Source organism: Lissotriton vulgaris, chromosome 12 (genome assembly GCF_964263255.1).
Source record: "Lissotriton vulgaris chromosome 12, aLisVul1.2, whole genome shotgun sequence".
Classification (NCBI taxonomy): domain Eukaryota; kingdom Metazoa; phylum Chordata; class Amphibia; order Caudata; family Salamandridae; genus Lissotriton; species Lissotriton vulgaris.
Window position 1 is genome coordinate 730,367,456 of NC_141700.1, and position 20,831 is coordinate 730,388,286.

Below are 20,831 nucleotides of genomic sequence, written 5' to 3' on the forward strand. Positions count from 1 at the left end.
GCTTAGGGGAAGTGTAGACGCAAAGGTAGGTGATAGTTAAAAAAGGTTAGGTAATCCACAATATATTTTTAATGATGTGGTTAACTACCTTAATAAAAACAGAGAGGAGAAAATACACACTGGTGCAATGATCCAGTGATGTGTGTTCTACCTAGTGGTCGGCATGTTTCATGCTCTTATAGCAATTCATCAGGACCTAGAAAAGAAAAACTGTACTACACGAAGTGGTAGGGGCAAATACCACCTTCCACAGGAAAAATAGGGGCAGGCCAGGAGGTCCTGCTGTATCCTAGTGGGACCTAGAAAGGGATGACAAAATCGGGGGTGATGCCATAGTTAATGTCACCAGTGTTCTAGATCACCAATACTTGGTTCATAATGCAACGTGCATGCTATATTCAGCAAGTGAGAGGTTAACAAGGTCAAAGAACATATTAAGAAAGATAAAAACATATAAAAACGACTGAGGCTGGGTCAATCTAGGTAACACAAATAATCAAAAGGAAGGGTACAAGTCTCACCCTACTAGGGACAAAAGCTGGCGTCAACGGTCTTCTCCCGTGTGTTGGCACCAAGAGTGTAGGTACCCTATTGGTATGGGAGAGAGGAAAATTGACCAAATTATCACACACTACAAAGGTTGCTAACTAGTGCAAACAAACCATATGAGGACGCTGTGTCCGATAGTGGCTAGGATTACCAAAGAAGCGCCATCAAACCGGAGGGAAAACCACAACGATTAACCGGTAACCTAGAACCAGAACAATCATAATCACGGAGACGTGCAAAACCCGGGTGAAAGCATAATAACCTCACCGGGCCCTTAAGAAACAGGTCCAAGGTAAAGCCAAATATCAAGCCCCCGAGAATGTAGGGGCCTCAGGAAAAGATTGCGGTAAAGTCACAAAGCGGCCAATCGTCGGTTTACCGGGGCCGAGGAGACTGGTCACCCCCGCACACTGATCCCACACAAGGCTATCTTGTAAGGGCTTGCGGTGGGGAATGCTGCTAACTCTAAAAGGGCTGCCGCAAGCTACAGGACACCCCGGGTTAGCACTTACCTGTCCGCAGGACGGACGTAGACCGTGGACCTACCCACATTTGGTCGGGAGGCAAGAGAAGCCGGAGCAACGAGCGGAGCCTCTCCCTTGTTTTACAATCATTCCGAGGCATTTCCTGTTTCACCCCTATCCCATGCTAGGGGTCTCGGAATAGCCGCGCATGCGCAGGAAGGCGCACCGAGGCGGCTGTATCATAGTGAACAGCGCGTCAGGGCTGCACCAACCAGGTGGCTATTTTGTAGTGTGTGACATTCTGTTAAATTCAATAGCGAGAGGTTGTACAATGATATGTAGCCAAAAACAGGGCACAGAGAATAGGCTCTATTCGCAGACATAAATGAATGTCGGTGGTAAGTGGTATGGTTATAACTGTCACAAACCGAGGATGACTAATATGCATAGACTGCACAGCACTACAGCAAAGTGGTGGCTAACTAGTGGGTGTTGCAGTTGTTTGAAAAAGTGTTTTTAGCACTGCTTTTCCTACATTAGCTTATTGACTGCTAATCAATCCACACAATAATGTTTAGTAAATGTGTGTGGTGTAGACCATGTAGCTGCCTTACATATGTCAGCTATAGGAATGTTACCTAAAAAGGCTATAGATGCTCCTATTTTGCGTGTAGAATGTGCTCTAGAAGGTATAGTTAAAGTTCTTTTAGCTTTAACATAGCAAGTTTGTATTACATTTATTGATCCATCTAGATATACCAGATTTAGAGATAGGATTACCTTTATGAGGTGGAGCAAATGCTACAAAAAGATTTTCGATTGATGAAAATCTTTTGTAGGATTAGTGTAGTATAATACTGCCCTTTTGATATCAAGTGTGTGTAGAGCCCTTTCTGCGATTGAATCAGGTTGAGGGAAAACACAGATAACTCAACTGATTGGGTAATATGAAATGCAGAAACTAATTTTGGAAGGAATTTTCGGTTTGTATGAATAACTATTCTGTCTTTATGCAGTTGAAAGAAGGGTTTTTCTTAGGTTAATGCCTGTAGTTCACCAACACGTCTTAGTGAAGTGATAGCAATTAGAAAAGCAACATTCCATGAAAGGAATTGTAGTGCACAATTGTGTAATGGCTCAAAAGGTGGGCCTTGTAAGAAAACTTTAGAGGTTCCAGACAGGTGCAGGTGGTACCCTGGGTGGTATTATTCTTTTTAGGCCTTCCATAAAAGCCTTAATTACTGAGACTTCAAATAAGGAGAAATGTTGACAGTTTTGTAGATATACATCTAAATGCTGTACGGTGTGGAACTACCAACATTTCTAGTAGAGTGGTGAGCGTGGCCTATGAGCCAATATGGGAGCCATTAGAATTAGTGTGAGTGATATCTGTCTAAGGTTCCGAACCAGAAATGGAAGTTTGGGGATTTGAGTTCTCTGTTGTGGCAAAGAGGTCTATTTGTGGGAATCCACATTTCTGGAAATATGGAAGGAGAACCTGGGGATGAAGTTCCAATTCATGTACTTTTTGCCGCATCCTGCTGTGGAGGTAGGCACATTGGTTGTGCATGCCTGGAACGTGTTCTGCTACAGATGAAATTTGTGATGTATTGCCCAACGTCATATGTTGTGAGAGAGGTGTGACAACTGTAGAGAGTGTTTTTGTACATAGTACATGGCTGTCATATTGCCGATCCGGACTAGGACAGCTTTCCCTACTAACTGAGGCTGAAAAGCTTTTAGAGCTAGTGGAACTGCTAGAAGCTCAAAATAATTGCTGCTGAGACGTCTGTGTTTGGTGTCCCATTGGCATCCCAATCTGTGAGAGAGACATCTGCTTTTAGTATGACTTGTGGAATGGGGTTAAGGAAAGGCCACCCTTTTGCTAGCTTGTGTGTGTTCCACCACTGCAGAGAACGATGATTGCGTGCGACTGTCTACCAACACTAGATTGGTTAATTGACCCAGTGATAGGTTCCACTGACGTGCTATGCATTCCTGTAGAGGACGCCTGTGTTATCTTGGGTGAGGCACTATTGCAATGCACAATGCCATCATTTCTAACAGGTGCATGAAAGTCCTCACTGTTAGGTATTGGTTGTTTTGAAACTGTGCTATTATAGTTTGAAAGTTATGAATTCTGGCTAGATTGGGCAAGGCTAGAGCCCTGTGAATGTTTAGCATTGCTCCCAGATATGTTGGCTGTTGTGAGGGTTGAAGATGGGATTTTTGTGCATTGACTGTAAATTCCAATTGATAAAGAAGGTTTATGGTATCTTGAGTGTGTTGTAGACACTTTCTCTGTGTGTTGACTTTGATGAGCCAATCGTCCAGATAATGGGAACACATGAATTGGTTGTCTTCTGAGATGAGCTGCTACTACTGCTATACATTTTGTGAATACTCTGGGTGCAGTTGTCACCCTGGATGGAAATACTTTGAACTGATAGTGCTTTCTTGCAATCACAAGTCTGAGACATTTGCGATCTGCTGGGTGAATTGGTATGGAAGTATGTGCCCTTTAAGTCTACTGTGGACATAAAATCGCCTTATTGCAGAAAAGGAAGCACTTTTTAAAAGGTGACCAGATGGAAGTGCTCCAACAGTATGCACAGGTTTAACTGTCTGAGATCTAAGATTGGTCGTGGATACCCATCCTTTTTGGGACTTCGGAAGTAAAGTGAGAAAACTCTTGAGCCATGATGTTGTTATGGAACTGGGTCTATAGCTCCTTTTGTTAGACGAGCTCGTACTTCTTATTTGAGAAGCTGTTGGTGTTATGGTGTTATAGTGAGAGTTTGTGAATGTGAGGTGCGATATTGGGATGATTGCTGGTAAGCTCCAGGCAATAACCATGTTGGATAATATCCAAAACCCATCTATCTGTTGTTATTGCTTGCCAAATAGGAAGAAACTGTTGTAATCTTCCCATGACAGGTGACAAATGGCAGGGGGGAAGTGCTAGCGAATCACTGTTTTTTAGAGGACTGGGAGGTACACGTTGGTCTACCTCTGCCTTTAAAATTGTTTCCTTTATATCCACCCTTGTTAGTGTTTTAGTCTTGTATGAGGATGAGGCTGCATCTGTGGTGTTAGTGTTAGTTTTGGAGCCTCCTCTATAAAAGGAACGACACAAGGAACCTTTGTTAGAAGGAGATTGAAGTGCTCCCATAGATTTACCTACTTCTGTATCCTTTTTCTTTTTTACTACTGACTGATATTTCTGAGGCCCAAAGAGTTGTTCCTTATTAAAGGGTGCACTAAGAATGGTTTGTTGCACCTCGGGTTTGAAACCAGAACTTGTGAGCCATTCTGGTCTTCTAAGCATAATGCTAGTGTTGATTCCACTAGCTGCACTATCTGTGGCATCTAATGCACACCTGATCGAGGAATTAGAAACAAGTTTTCCTTCTTGTACTATTTCCTGCCCTTTCTTTTTGTGTTCTTCTGGGGAGATATTTTAATAATTCTTCCATTTCATCCCAGTGAACCCTGTCATATCTGGACAAGAGACATTGTGTGTTAGCTAGAGGCAAACGGTTGGCTGATTGAGCAGCTACTCTTTACCTGATGCATCTATGAGTTTGGATTCTTTATCTGGAGGTGGAGCCTCCCCATATGTTTGTGAATTCGCCCTTTTACGGGCATTAGATACCACTAAGGAATCCAAAGGCAACTTACCCCAAATAAAAAATGGGTCAGAGGGAGGGAGTTTATATTTCTTGTGCACTCTAGGTGTTAGTATACGTGCTCTAACTGGGTCTTTGAAAATAACATTAGTGTGCCTTAACACCTTGAAGCATAGGCAACATTTGTGTTGTTTTGTGTGGGCTTCCTAAGGTTTCAAATAGGAAATCTTCTTCTAGTGCATCCTTATGTAAAGGCACTCCATGGTAATTAACTGGACTGATTTGATTTGATTTGATTTTATGTTTTCTAGAGCGCGCAGCTACCCTGAGGCATCCCGGCGCTAAAAAAGACCACGGTACTGAGGGAAGGAAAGGTCAGGAGGTGAGCTCAGGGGAAAAGTAAGGTTTTTAGGCGTTTCCTAAACCTGAGGTGGTTGTGTTCTTGCCTCAGGGAAAGGGGAAGGGCGTTCCACAGTCTAGGAGCATTATAGGAGAACAGGCGGCCGCCTGTTCTGGCCTTCCTAATTCTGGGGACATTGGCGAGGGAAAGAGAGTTGGATCTTAGTTGGCGACTTGACTGTTGTTGAGTCACCAGTGTCCTGAGAATGGGAGGGCCTTCATTGTGCAAAATTCTGTGAGTAATGCACAGGGTCTTAAAATTGACCCTCTCCTTTACTGGCAGCCAGTGCAGACTTCTGAGAGCTGGTTTAGCCGAATTCCTCGTTGAAGTTCCTGTGAGGATTCTCGCCGCCGCGTTCTGTGCGCATTGAAGTCTATGGATCACCGAGGCTGGAGCTCCCAGGTACAGGACATTTCCGTAGTCCAGTCTGGAGTTCACGAGCCCCTGCAGCAAGAGTTTCCTGGACTGGAGCGGAAGTAGATGTAAAATCTTTCGAGCCATTTTTATCAGGCCGAAGCAGGTTCCCGCCGTTTTTCTCGCCTGAGTTTTGAAACTTAGATCCTGGTCAAGCCATATCCCTAAGCTCTTGACTTCGGACTTGGGAATGGGTGGTGTTCCCATGCACGGTGGCCAAGGAAGGGAAGTGGGAATTTTGTTGGAGGTTCCTAAGAGGAGTATTTCCGATTTTTCCCCGTTTAGTTTTAGCCTTGATTCGCACATCCATTGATGCACCTCCTCTAGACAGCTGCTCAGGTTGGACAGGGCGTTGTCAGCCTGGTTAAGGGAGACGATCAGCTGGGTGTCATCAGCATACATTATTGATTTAATGCCAAACGGCTTTACAACATCCTCAAGGGGAGCCATGTAAGCATTAAAAAGTGTGGGGCTCAGGGAAGATCCCTGAGGCACACCACACCTAAGAGACTGAGCAGTGGAGACGGAGTACCCGTCAGCCACTTGGAAAGACCTGTCTTTGAGAAAGGATGATATCCAGGCCAGGGCGGAGTCGGCCACTCCCATTAGGCCAAGGCGCTGGACAGGGGTTGCATGGTCCACCGTGTCGAAGGCGGCACTCAGGTCGAGGAGGATCACTGCCACTGATCCTCCTGCGTCCAATATGCCCCTGGCTTCCTCGACAACGGCTAACAAAGCGGTGTCAGTCCCCTGTCCTGGTCTAAAGCCTGTCTGGGACATGCGGAGAAGATGGTTGGTCTCTAAAAAATCCGAAAGTTGCTGATTTGCTACTCGTTCGGCTATTTTACTCATAGCTGGTAGCAATGAGATTGGTCTGAAATTGGAAGGGTCTGTGGGATCTAAGTGTGGTTTTTTTATGAGAGCCTTTACTGTGGCTTTTTTCCAGTTCGCCGGGACTATACCGTTTTCAAAGGAGGTGTTGATCAGCTTAGTAAATAGGGGAGCAATAGTGGGAGCAACTAGCTTCAATTTACTAATGGGGGCTGGGTCTGATGGGGAGCCACTTTTGACTTTCTGTAAAACGTTGAGAAACGTTTCAATGGAGATTTGGGAGAACGAGGTTAATCTCGGGGTGTCTTGAAGAGGGGAGGAGCCAGGGAGTGCTTGAGTGGTAGATGGGGTTGGAAGGGAAGTTAGGATTTTAGCAATTTTTGCCGAGAAGAACTCTGCCATTTGGTTGCATTTTGCGCCATCCACGTCTGGGGAAGATGGAGGGTCTTGTATTTTGGTGAGGAGTTTCACTATTCGGTAGGTCTCTCTCGCGGAGTTAGCGGCTGAGGCTATTTGCTCCTCAAAGAAATTGGCCTGTGCAGTTTTTAATGCGTTTTTATACAGTCTAATATGGGTTCTATAGTCGCTTTTGTCATTTGTATTCCAGTTCTTTCTCCAACGACGTTCAAGCTTTTTGCCCTTTCTTCTTAATTCGCGAAGTTCTTCCGTGAACCATGGTAGTTTGGACGATTTCCTACTGGATGGGAGAGTTTTAAGAGGTAAAACTGAGTCGAGGGAATCTTTTAACCAGTTATGAAGTTGGATTTCAGCTGACGAGGGGTTAGGGTCCACTAGGGGAGCCGTGGACGTCAGTGCCTGATCCCATAAGGTTGTGTCCAGTTTTTTCCAGGGACGAGAAGGGGCTCGGGGGAGGGGGATGTCAGACGATTTGCCTGGAAGTTGAAGTTTAAAAGGGACCAGGAAGTGGTCTGACCAGGGAAGGGGCAGAGGAGTTTGTACAGTGAGGGTGGAGAGGTTGGAAAAGATGGGGTCCAGTAGCCGACCTTTCGTATGGGTGGGTTCTTTGTTAAGGAGATAAAGATTAAGGGAAGCCAGATCGGCTTTTAGGTCAGTTGCATGTTTGTTGCTTTGATCGTTGAAGTGGAGATTTAAGTCTCCAAGGATTGTGAAATTAGGGGTCACACAAGCCCGAGAAGAGATGGCGTCCGTGAGTGAGTCTATGAAACCCCCTACCTGTCCCGGAGGGCGGTAGATTAGGGCCCCAGAAAGTGTCGTAGATGGTGGCAGGTGAAGGGAGAACAGAACGTTTTCACTATCCAGAATGGGGCTATCTTTAAGTTGGCATGAAAGATTATCACGGTAGATGATCGCAATCCCCCCACCAAACCCTTCGGTCTATTTAGAGATTTAATGAGGTATCCGGGAGGAAGTGCTTGATTGATGTCTGGATCTGTGCTAGGGGAAAGCCACGTTTCTGTTAAGAACAGAGCATCTAAGCCCAGCTCTGCTAGTAGTAAGTGGATTTCTGTCTGATGCTTTGGGAGTGACCTACAATTCAGCAGGGCCATTTCAAGATGAGCCGGTTCGGGTTGGGGGGATGGGGATAACCTGTAGTCGCAGTTTGGGCAGCCAATAGGATCGGTTTCTGGCATGATAGTTTCCTTACATCTAATGTTCACTGGTTCCCTGAGCTGGTACAGGGTATCGAGTGAATATTTCAATCGAGGGCAGTTGTGACTAGCCTGGGGAATGGACTGAGAGCTCGGTCTGGCGCGGACGGGCTTACCTTAGGCGCGCCTTAGGCGCGCAATCGTCGCGCCCGCTGCGCTCGTCCGCTGCGCTTCCTGGCGAGGCACATGGTTTATAGTCAGGAGAAGAGGCTTCAAGGGGGCGTGGCCGCCTGAGGTGGGCGTGTCTCTAGTCGCGCCTCGCCCTCGAGAATGGCGGTGGGAGTGACAAGCGTTGCAGCGATGAGCTCGCTGTTCGTGAATTGCTAAGTGCAATGAGGTGATCGTTTTAAAAAAGTACAGAGTATCACACACAAGCGTTTTAAAAAAGAAGGTTTGTCTCAATCTCTCCCGGCTTCCGCCTCAGGAGTCTCGTAGGTCTTAGACTAACAAATATTTCCTGATACACAGTATTATCATAAGTAGGGGAATGTTTTGCTGCATATAGATAAGGTTCTATATCTTGGTACATCTATATTATAGTCACCCCATGGATCTGGTGATGGCTGATTATAATTGCCATCATCCTCTTCTATATCTAGATTTGTGCTAGGAGAACCTGATGTTGTAATATGTAAACGATTTGTATCTGGTATTATGGGTATTGGTGAAGAAGGTGGAGGGGTTTGGAGAATATGAATAGGGCTAATAGATATGTCCTTTTTGTTTTTGAGAAGGAATCTGTATTACATCTCTGCTTTCCTTTCAAAAGGTATTTCTGGTTTAGCTGTTATGTGTACAATCTTAGGATTTATGTGAATCTTTTGTTTAGGATCCAGCCTTTCCTTCATTTTCTTCAAAATTGGCTCTGGTGACTATAAGGGAACATCTTTTTCGTTTCAGCACTGGAATTTTAGAGCTGGGATTTAGCTTTTTCACTTTCGATCCGAGATGTTGTTTCGGTACTGGAGTGGTAGCATGTCAGCTCGGGCCCAAGCCAGAAGGCTTGACTTGCTTTTTAGGTGCCGACCCGGAAGGCGGGGCGTTTAATTCAGTCTAGGTGTTGACCATGGTCTGTTGGCAGTGGTGGCCCAATAGCCTTTTGTTTTGTTGGGAGTAGGTTTGTTGGGCAAATTGGGTTTCATACTCACTGCACCCTGTTCAGCCGGAATGTCTTGGGACTGGAGTTCAATCTCCAATTCAGAATCAGAGTCCTGCAGGGAGAAGGCCTCTTCTTCCTCACCTGCCATTTCTTCCTGCTCCTGCTTAATGTCTTCACCGAAGATATTAGGAGTGTCCTGGATACTCTGTTGCGGCATGTCTCTCTGTCGAGCCGCAGGTTCCGCAGAGTCTTTTTGGAATGGAACGTCCAACCTGCGTCGCAGTCCATCAGCAGAAGGCTCAACACTGGTTCGTCAAGTAGAAGATGAAGAAAGAGGTAGGCCCAAAGGCCTCAGGTAGAGTTTTTTGATAATATAGATAAACATTTCTTAGATTTTGACACGAAAATGTGGAGACGCGACCAAAACCAATACTGATGAGGGTAGAGTGAATTGTGCACCGAAGAAATCCCGATTAACGGTTTCAAATCAGAGAACTGCAATACATGTCCGAACCCGATGGCGCAAAGTAAACAATCTAACAATGGAGTTGATGCCTCTGCGCATTATCACTAAAAGGAGGAGTCCCCTTAACTTGTGACTGGAAAAGACTTCTTCGAAGAAAAACAACTTGCAAATATCTGGACCCACACTAGGTGGAAGGAATATGCAAAGCATGTGCATCCACAGCACACATATGCACAATGAATTTCAGGATGCCTCCAGGGGAGCGTTAAACCCAGAAGCACCCTTGGGTCGGGATTCCCTAAATTATTACTATTACGAAATCGCAATTTAGGAAATTCAAACCATTTCCTATTTGGCCCATAGGTGGGAATGCAATAGCGCTTTTTATTTGCGATTTGCTGATAAAGATTGCCAGGTTGTAGGAATCGTTATTAGGAAATCACAAATGTTGTACATACCAGTTTGCATTTCCTAAATCCTATGGAATCGCTATTTAGGAAATGCATTATAAGAATTTGGTACATCTTGCCCTTACTCCTGTACCTGGGCATTACCGAGATGAACAATCATCATTCATTAAATAAGGAGCATACGAGGGTAATTATAACCTAGACCCCGCCACACACATACTTCAAAAAAACAAGACATGGTTATAAGAAACACAAATTTTAAACCATTTTTGCCAAATAAATAACACATTTAACTCTTTGGTCAGACGATGCTTGCTTATCTAGTCATGCCCACCCGCATATGTTAGTTATTATTAAAAACTCATTACCACCCAGTGCAGGTCACAAGCCCATCAGCCAATGGTCTCCCAATGGGCTAACAAAATGTAACTAAAAAGTGTAACTGAAAAATGTGAGGTGGGTCAGAAAGTGCCTCACGCAGCACCATCCATGGAGATACTGGGAGTGAGCAAACTGGTAAGTACCAACCAGAAGCTCCTTGGATGATAATATTTATCACATGCAGGTGGGCATGACTAGAGAAGCAAGCATAGTCTTACCAAAGAGTTAAACATGATGTTCATTTGGCACAAATTGTTTAAAATTATCATGTGTTTCTAATGACCAATCATCATACCTTTTGCAATTGTGTGTCACTGACATTGCCCGTGGAGGCTGTGACACCATTGTGAACTGTGCATCACGGATATCAAACCAGCCACTTAGATGCACCACTGTCACCGCACATCTTTACCTGAGATCACCAATATAACTCCTAGGACTTTACTTCTTTAATACTTGTCACTCACATGCACCCCAAAAGGAGCAGGCATCTTTTGATCCTGTGCATCTCTAAAATGATCTCCAGGTACCCTTGCACCTTCTGTACATGGGCTGAAAATTCGTTCCGCTCGCGGAATTTGCGGATTTTCCGGGATTTCGCGATCCGCGAATCTCGCGAAATCGCTGTAAAATCCGTGGGGACGAATTTTCAGCCAAGCACTTACAGGGTTACAGCAGCAGGTGCAAAAGTTGAAGCTAATTTTTTGTAACCTTTTACAAAAGGGTTACAAAGAAATTAATTTCAACTTGGGCACCTGCTGCTGTAAGCCTGTAAGTGCTTCCTGGCGCCTCGCTGCCAACTTGCAACTATTCTCTGACCCTGCTCTGACCCTTGAAGCAGGGTCAGAGAATAGTTACAAGTAGGCAATGAGGCGCCTGTCACGAAAATTAAACTTCAACAGGAAGCACTGACAGATATAAAAACAAGCATTTGCAATGCAATAGGTCTCGCATTAGGAAAGTTTGAGCTATTGGTCTTGTAAATGACAATTTTTTTTAATTATGTGTTGGTTTTGAAAATAGCTAAATTAATAGATTTGTCATTTACAATGCCAATAGTTATAACTTTCGCAAATGTGACACCTATAGCATTTGTAATGCAACATGTTTTGTATTTATGTGACTTAGCTGTATTGATATTACAAATTACAATGGCTTTTAATTTTTTTAAATAATTAATACTTAAATAAAAGTGATTTTAATTTATAATGGCAATAGCTTAAACTTTTGTAAATAACTTTTGTGAAGATTATGTTCAGTGTATTTTATCGTGACGAAAATCCAAGAACAGAAGTGAAATATTAACATCTTTTTGTGACATTTGTAATAAAGTTTGAAACATTGAGAGAACATTTTTGAACCAGTTGTTGTTGATTGGTAGCGCAGATTGATCCTGGGGTGTTGCTGAGTGGTGCTGTTGTGGTGCTGAGTGGTGCTGTGGTGATGCTGAGTGGTGCTGTGGTGGTGCTGAGTGATGCTGTGGTGGTGCTGAGTGATGCTGTGGTGGTGCTGAGTGATGCTGTGGTGGTGCTGAGTGGTGCTGTGGTGGTGCTGAGTGATAATGTGATGGTGCTGAGTGGTGCTGTGGTGCTGCTGAGGGATGATGTGGTGGTGCTGAGTGATGCTGTGGTGGTTCTGAGTGGTGCTGTGGTGGTGCTGAGTGTTAATGTGGTGGCACTGAGTGATGCTGTGGTGACGCTGAGTGATGCTGTGGTGGCACTGAGTGGTGCTGTGGTGGTGCTGAGTGATGATGTGGTGATGCAGAGGGCAGAAAGGCACAAAAAGCAGTCTAACAAAGGGCAGAAGGGCAGAAAAACAAGGGAAAAACAAGTCTAACAGAGGGCAGAAGGGCACAAAAAAACAGTCTAACAGAGGACAGAAGGGCAGAAAAACAAGGGAAAAACGAGTCTAACAGAGGGTAGAAGGGCACAAAAAACTGGTCTAACGGGGCAGAAAGGCACAAAAACGAGTCTAACAGAGGGCAGAAGGGCACAAAAAACGAGTCTAACAGAGGTCAGAAGGGCACAAAAACAAGGGAATAACAGAGGGCAGAAGGGCACAAAAAACGAGTCTAATAGAGGGCAGAAGGGCAGAAAAACAAGGGAAAAATTAGTGTAACAGAGGGCAGAAAGGCACAGAAAACGAGTCTAACAGGGGACAGAAGGGCAGAAAAACAAGGGAAAAACGAGTCTAACAGAGGGCAGAAGGGCAGAAAAACAAGGGAAAAACGAGTCTAACAGAGGGCAGAAGGGCACAAAAAACGAGTCTAACAAGGGGCAGAATGAATCCCGCCCTGCGTGTTTGTCCACAAGATGCCACCTTTTTGTGCAATACCTCAACTCAACTGGAGTACTTTCTACTGTCTAATCAGTAAGTGCTCCCTCGTTGGCTAAATGTATAGGGGCAGATTTACAATAACTGGCGCATCCCCAGGGATGTGCCAGTTATTGTGCGCCGCAGCTCTGCCATCCATGGTGCACCGCATTTACAATGCGGCGCACCACGTGGCAAAAACGGCACAGATGTGTAACGCATCTGTGCCGTAAAAGCAGCGCATTGCTGGAGCTGCGTCGAGCTTGCGACGCAGCTCCAGCAATGCTCTGGGGGGCCCTATCTCCCCAATGCTGCATCAAGCCTTGCGCCTGCTTCAAGCAGGCGCAGGGTTTTGACGCAGCATTTGCCTAAAAGTGACTGAGTGAATTCTTGTAGATTTCACTCAGCCACTTTTAGGAGGCGTTCCTGCGCAGGAACGCCCTCCCCTGCGCCGGAACGCCTCCTGATGGCGCAGGCTTTACAACGTGACGCATCTCTCAGATGCGTAACGTTGTTAATACCCAGCACCATGGCGCATCTTTTGTGCTGCCGCTGCGTCACAAAAGGTCTCGGTAGAGGGTGGGAGTGGTGAACCAGAGGGAGGCAGTGATGAACCAGAGGGTGACAGTGATGAACCAGAGGGTGTCAGGGGTGAACCAGAGGGTGTCAGGGGTGAACCAGAGGGTGTCAGGGGTGAACCAGAGGGTGTCAGGGGTGAACCAGAGGGTGTCAGGGGTGAACCAGAGGGTGTCAGGAGTGAACCAGATGGTAGCAGGGGTGAACCAGAGGGTGGCAGTGGGGAACCAGAGGGTGGCATGGGGGAACCAGAGAGTCACAGTGGTGAACTAGAGGGATGTAGTGCTGAACCAGAGGGTGACAGTGGTTAACCAGAGGGTGGCAGTGCTGAACCAGAGGGTGGCAGTGCTGAACCAGAGGGTGGCAGTGCTGAACCAGAGGGTGGCAGTGCTGTACCAGAGGGTGGCAGGGGTGAACCAGAGGGTGGCAGTGGTGAACCAGAGGGTGGCATGGGTGAACCAGAGGGTGGCATGGGTGAACCAGAGGGTGGCAGAGGTCAACCAGAGGGTGGCAGTGCTGAACCAGATGGTGACAGTGGTTAACCAGAGGGTGACAGTGGTTAACCAGAGGGTGGCAGTGGTGAACCAGAGGTGCTGTGATGAACCAGACGGTGGCAATCGTGAACCAGAGGGTGGCAGTGGTGAACCAGAGGGTGACAGTGCTGAACCAGAAGGTGGCAGGGGTAAACCAGAGAGTGGCAGTGCTGAACCAGAGGGTGGCAGGGGTGAACCAGAGGGTGGCAGTGATGAACCAGAGGGTGGCAGTGATGAACCAGAGGGTGGCAGTGATGAACCAGAGTGTGGCAGTGATGAACCAGAGGGTGGCAGTGATGAACCAGAGGGTGGCAGTGGTGAACCAGAGAGTGCTGTGCCAATACATGACTGCATGGGTAACTTCGCCATGCAAGCGGCCCGCGAACACGCAAAAAGCCCTGCCACTACAGCATCACTCAGCCCACACTTAGTAACGTTGATGTCTGCCTAACTTCCTCACAACTCTGTCACCTATTTATCAGTTATATGACTTGTTACTGGTGCATCAGTGATATGACAACCCTTGTTCCCATGCATCACTGATATCACACAGTAGCTGCATACCTTGCAATGTCTCCTGCCCTCCTTCATATTACATACCTTGGGGAATCATCTCTTCCTTGAGGCTAGTGAGGAGAGGGGCGAAGTAACTCTGATTTGATGTATCCAACAAATTTCTGCTTAGGCCACCTTGACGCAGAGCTGGAGCTGTGAAGAGAGGTCAGTAGGTGAAATCAAATCCATTTTGAAGGTGACCAGACACACAACTGGTCTCACATTACAGAAGTAATAACCATCCTCTTGGCTTTATACAATTCAAAGAAGTCACTCAGTCCCCATCGCTGCTGTAGATGCTTCATGGGAGTCTCACTCAGGGCCGTTCACAGGCTGCAAACGCTTCAGAGGAACCTGAGCTATTTCCCATTACCAGATGCTCAAGCTTCTTCTAAGCTGCACTCATTTCCCATCAATGGCTTCACACGGTTCATCTGAGCCTCTCTAACCACCTCCTTATCAGAGACTCGCTAATGCTTGTTCAGTAGCTAAGAAGCTCTCGATTTGGATTCCTTGGTGACGGGTTTGAAATGTTGGCAGTGATATATTATTTAGAAATCTTCTCACTTTCTGGGAGTCACTCTCACCTCTAAGCTGTCCCCTTTAGAAGGCACAGTTCATAAGTTGAGACTGACCATTGACCATACTTTGTTATTGATGCTTCTCTTTCACAAACACCCTGAGTACTTCAGGTAAGAGCTGGACCCGTGGCGTTGGGTGCAGCTTAAAGAGGAGCTGAAGCTATTGGATCTAGAGCATTTCAATCCAGAGCTGAAGTTTTGGATCTAGTGCATCTCAATGGGGAGTCAGAGCTATTAGATCTAATGCATCTCAATGGGTAGTCAAAGCTAGTAGATCTAGTGCAACACAGGTAGATTCACACTATTCGTTCTAGTGCATATCAATGTGGAGTTGAAACTAGTTCATCTCAATAGGGAGTTGAAGCTAGTGCATCTCAATGGGAAGTTGAAGCTAGTGCATCCCAATAGGGAGTTGAAGCTAGTGCATCCCAATGGGGTGGGGGGGGGGGGGGGGGGGGGGGTTTGAAGCTAGTGCATCTCAATGGGGGGGGGTTGAAGCTAGTGCATCTCAATGGGGGGTTGAAGCTAGTGCATCTCAATGGGGGTTGACACTAGTGCATCTCAATGGGGGGTTGAAGCTACTAGAGTGCACATCAACAGGAGTTGAGGTTATTGGATATAGTGCAACTTGGTGGTGAGTTGGACCCAGTGCAATGGGGGTGGGGTTTGAAGCTAGTGCACCTCATTGGGGGGCGCTGAAGCTAGTGCATCTCAATGGGGGGGTTCGAAGCTAGTGCATCCCAATGGGGGGTTGAAGCTAGTGCATCTCAATGGGGAGGGTTGAAGCTAGTGCATCTCAATGGAGGAGTTGAAGCTAGTGCATCTCAATAGGGGGGTTGAAGCTAGAGCATCTCAATGGGGAGAGGAAGCTAGTGCATCTCAATGGGGAGAGGAAGCTAGTGCATCTCAATGGGGAGAGGAAGCTAGTGCATCTCAATGGGGATAGTACGCTACTGCATCTCAATGGGGAGTTAAAGCTAGTGCATCTCAATGGGGAGTTGAAGCTAGTGCATCTCAATGGGGAGTTGAAGTTAGTGCATCTCAATGGGGAGTTGAAGCTAGTGCATCTCAACAGGAGTTTAAGCTAGTGCATCTCAACAGGAGTTGAGGTTATTGGAGATAGTGCAGATTGGTGGTGAGTTGGACCCGGTGCATCCAGTCTAGTAAATAGGGGCTGGACCCACTCTACTGGATGGGATGTGGGATTCTAGACTGTTCCGAACCTCAGCCTATATATATATATATATATATATATATATATATATATATATATATATATATATATATATATATATATATATATATATATATATATATATTGTTCACTTTCTGAGCACTGCATCGTCAGCACTATTTTTGGAATGTAAGAAGTGTATATTGTTCCTATATCACAAACGTAAGAATTTTTATCATACATAGGATTTTGTCCTGTACCCTTCTTGAAAATATTTAGGATGATATATGTTGTTGAATTTCCACACCTCTAAAGTAGATGCACAAGTGTTGATGAATGAGTCCCACATGATAACTGTTTGGCTTTATTATATCTACCCTTGTTCTAGTGGGCAAACAGAGTTGTCCTTGTGTTGTTTTCATGTCACCATGAGACACTGTTCCAGGCATTAGTTCAGTAACCGCATATGAAGATTACAAGTCCAGGAATGTCTGAATGTTAATTCTTTATGCCAATTATGCCATTTACAGCCACAAGTAACTAGGGAAGGGTGGAACATGTAAAACAACCCCTGTAACTAGCATGCAGTCTAATGTTTTGTGTGACATTGTCCAACAGTCCAGGAGTTTTAGGCAGCATCGCATCACTAAGATTGTAAGCCTGTTTATATTGTGTTAAAATCCATAGCCAATGATCCCAGGTTGCAACATGCTGTTAGCTTAAAAAAGGACCAGATGATGGTACCAAACATGACATGGGTCCCTCCTGGTAGATAGGGTTACCTGGATGCCCACGGCCAGGTTTTGAGGGGTCATTTATGAGAAAGGATTTCACCACACCCCCTCAAGCAGTGACAGTCAATAGCAATCCAAAAAAGATATTTCTTTACTAAACCTTAACGCGAGACATGAAATGTAATGAGTTCATAAGAGACTAGTTGAAACCAGTTGCTGGTACTGGTCAGCATCCCAATCAATCAATCAATCAATCAATCAATCAATCAATCAATCAATCAATCAAGGCATTTATATAGCGCACTACTCACCCAGAGGGTCTCAAGGCGCTAGGGGAGGGGGGGTCCGCTACTGCTCAAACAGCCAGGTCTTGAGCTGCTTCCTGAAGGCAAGGTGGTCCTGGGTCAGGCGGAGGTGGGTCGGGAGGGAGTTCCAAGTCTTGGTGGCCAGGTAGGAGAAGGACTTTCCTTCTGTGGTGGCTCTTCGGATACGGTGGACGGTGGCGAGGGCGTGGCTGGTCGATCGAAGCTGGCGTGTGGGAGCGTAGAAGTTGAGGCGGCTGCTGAGGTGTGCTGGGCCTTGGTTGTGCAGGGCTTTGTGTGCGTGGGTGAGGAGACAGAAGGTGATTCTCTTGTTGACCGGGAGCCAGTGCAGTTCTCTCAGGTGTCCGGAGATGTGGCTGCGACGGGGGATGTCCAGGATGAGTCGTGCTGAGGCGTTCTGAATCCGCTGGAGTCTCTTCTGGAGTTTGGTGGTGGTTCCGGCATAGAGAGAGTTGCCGTGGTCCAGTCGGCTGGTGACGAGGGCCTGGGTGACCGTCTTCCTGGTCTCAGTGGGGATCCACCGGAAGTTCTTACGCAGCATGCGCAGGATGTTGAAGCACGATGAGGAGATGTGTTGACTTGTCTGGTCATGGAGAGGGAGGAGTCCAGGATGAAGTCCAGGTTGCGTGCGTGGTCTGTTGGTTTGGGTGCGCTGCCCAGGGCGGGGGGCCACCAGGAGTCGTCCCAGGTGGAGGGTGAGGATCCCAGGATGAGGACTTCCGTCTTGTCCGAGTTCAGTTTCAGGCGGCTGTTCATCATCACTTGGCTACTTCTGTCATCCCTTCGTGTAGGTTGGCTCTGGCGGTTGCGGGGTCGTTGGTGAGGGAGAGGATCAGCTGGGTGTCGTCGGCGTAGGAGATGATGTTGAGGTTGTGTTGGCGTACGATGGCTGCGAGGGGGCTCATGTACACGTTGAAGAGGGTGGGGCTGAGTGAAGATCCTTGTGGAACGCCGCAGATGACTTCGGTGGCCTAGGATCTGAACGGGGGGAGGCGGACTCTCTGTGTCCTTCCGACGAGGAACGAGATGATCCATTCCAGTGCCTTCTCCTGGATTCCGACGTTGCTGAGGCGCTGCAATAGGGTGCGGTGGCAGACAGTGTCGAAGGCCGCGGAGAGGTCTAGGAGGATGAGGGCCGCTGTTTCTCCGTTGTCGAGCAGGGCTCGGATGTCATCGGTGGCTGCGATCAGGGCGGTCTCGGTGCTGTGGTTGGCCCGCAAGCCAGACAGGGAGGTTGAGGGATCCGTTCGTCTCGAGGAAGGCGGCCAGCTGCTTGTTGACGGTCTTTTCGATGACTTTTGCAGGAAACGGGAGCAGCAAGATGGGGCGGTAGTTCTTGAGGTCGGTGGGGTCGGCTGATGGCTTCTTTAGTAGGGCGCTGAGTTCGGCATGCTTCCAGCTCTCCGGGAAGGTAGCGGTGTCGAAGGAGGTGTTGATGATGTCCCGCAGGTGGGGTGCGATGACAGCGTCGGCCTTGTTGAAGACGTGGTGAGGGCAGGGGTCGGTAGGAGATCCGGAGTGGATCGAGTTCATTGTGCGGATGGTGTCTTCAGTGCTGATCGGAGTCCAGGCGCGGAGGGTGGTGGTGGTGGAGGGTTTTCAGTCGTGGCGTGCGTCGGTTGAGTGCTGAAGCTGTTGTGTATGTCCGCGATCTTGTTGTGGAAGTAGGAGGCCAGGGAGTTGCAGAGGTCTTGTGAAGGGGTGATGTCGTTGTTTCCGGCGTTGGGGTTGGAGAGCTCTTTGACGGTGTTGAAGAGTTCCTTGCTGCTGTGTGCGTTGTTGTCCAGTCGTTCCTTGAATGCAGTTTTCTTGGTGGCGTGGATCAGTTGGTGGTGATTTCGGGTGGCGAGCTTGAGGGCAGCCATGTTGTTCGGTGTTGGGTCTCTGCGCCAGGTTTTCTCGAGGTCTCAGCAGTTCTTCTTGGAGCTCTTGAGTTCGTCGGTGAACCATGAGGCCTTCTTGCCGACGGGTCTGCTAGGCGGGGTTCTTCAGAGGGGCGAGGTCTTCTGCGCAGTCGCTGATCCACTTTGCGAGGTTGGTGGCTGCCTGGCTTGGGTTCGTTGTGCTGGTCGGAGGGTTCATGCTCAGGGAAGTCGTGAGCTGGTCGGCTGTGATCTTGTTCCAGCTTCTGCGTGCGACCTGTTGCTGGTGGTGGTGGATCGTGGTCCTTTTGAAGCTGAAGTGGACGCAGCTGTGGTCCGTCCAGTGGAGTCCGGTGGCGTGGCTGAAGGTGATGTCCTTGCTGGATGAGAACACGGGGTCGAGTGTGTGTCCGGCTTAGTGGGTGGGGGTGGTCACCAGCTGCTTGAGACCGAGGTTGGCGAGGTTGTCCAACAGGGTGGTGGTGTTGCGGTCGTTGTTGTTCTCCAGGTGGAAGTTGAGGTCCCCGAGGAGGATGTAGTCCGCGGAGAGGAGGGCGTGCGGGCTGATGAAGTCGGCGATGTCTTCGCTGAATTGTGTGCGTGGTCCCGGGGGTCTGTAGATGAGGGTGCCTCTGAGGGTGGTCTTGGGGTTGATGTGGATCTGGAAGTGCAGGTGTTCGGCGGGTGCGAGGGTGTCGTCGGAGTTGGTCGTGATGCGGATGGTGTTCCTGTGGATGATGGCGATGCCTCCACCTGTCTGGTTGACGCGGTCCCTCCGGATGATCTTGTAACCGTCCGGGATGGCGATGTCGGGCGCTGAGGAGGCGTTCATCCAGGTTTCCGTGAGGAAGGCGACGTCTGGGGCTGTGGTGTCGAGCAGGTTCCAGAGCTCGACGGCGAGTCTGTGGATGGAGCGGGTGTTGAGCAGGATGCACTTGAGGTGGTTGCTGCTGTGGCTTGGCTTGATCGATGCAGGTGTAGTGCAGGTCCGGATGCAGGTGAACTTGCAGGAATGGCAGCAGAAGGGTCCGTGGGTGCGTCTCGGGGTGGCCCGGTAGCAGCCCGGGGTTCGACCGGCGTTGAGTGCGTAGAGTTCGGTGGCGTCGTAGGTCTGGCGGGTGGGTTGGGGTCTGCGGGAACCAGGGGTCCTGGCACTGGGCGCGGTCCAGGCGCTGATGGGCACAAAGGGGCTTACCTTTGGCGCACCTTCGGCGCTCAATCGGCGCGTCCGCTGCGGGTTGCTCTGGGGGCGTCATAAGTAAGGAGCCGGGAGGGCGGGTCAGCTGGGTGGCGAGAGCGTGGGTGGCCAATGGGCAGGAGGGGGGGCAGAGTCGGCGGAGGTCAGTGGCGGGAAGGGGGACTGAGGACGGCTCTGCGGCGGCTGGGGCGGCCGGCGGCCGGGAGCGGTCTCCAAGGAAGGGGGAGGGCAGCAGAAGGGGGGGAAACAGGAGGCTGCAGAAAAAGAGAAGCAACACGAGTCAAAGGCAACCCAAGGAGGGGAAGAAACAAAAGTGGCAATAGAAGCGGCGGCGAAGGCAACCACGAGGCAGCAGAGTGGGGAAGTAGCAGGAGGTAGCAGCGAGGCAGCAGAACAGCTTGTCAGGGCAGCTCAGGTAGTCAGCGGGCAGGAGCAGCGGAGTGGGGGTGACCTCGCCTGGAACAGGCTCAGCGGTCCCACAATAAGAATATGCAATATCTGCTTTACACCCATTGTTTGCATTCCAACCTGTATATTAGTCCAAATTGCTCTATTACACTTGCCAGCATTAGGGTGGTTCCCCACACTTTTAGCCTTACTCCTCCTACTTCTGACAAATTTGTTTTTAGAACTCTAGCACAGGTTAGCAGTGGTAAAGTACAAAAAGTTCTTGTGCTCACTCCTTAAAACATGGTGAAATTGGCTAAC

General features: G+C 48.1%; 1 protein-coding gene across 1 annotated transcript in view; it reads right to left on the reverse strand.

Annotated features, from left to right (window-relative positions):
- LOC147678410 (transmembrane protein 272-like) overlaps positions 1-14,401 on the reverse strand; it is a 126,361-nt gene extending 111,960 nt beyond the window's left edge. Inside the window, exon 1 of the mRNA XM_086946001.1 lies at positions 14,297-14,401. Within this exon, the coding sequence (XP_086802127.1) occupies positions 14,297-14,309 (13 nt within the window). The 5' untranslated portion in view covers positions 14,310-14,401. The remainder of the gene's footprint in view (positions 1-14,296) is intronic.
- Positions 14,402-20,831: the final 6,430 nt, after the last annotated feature.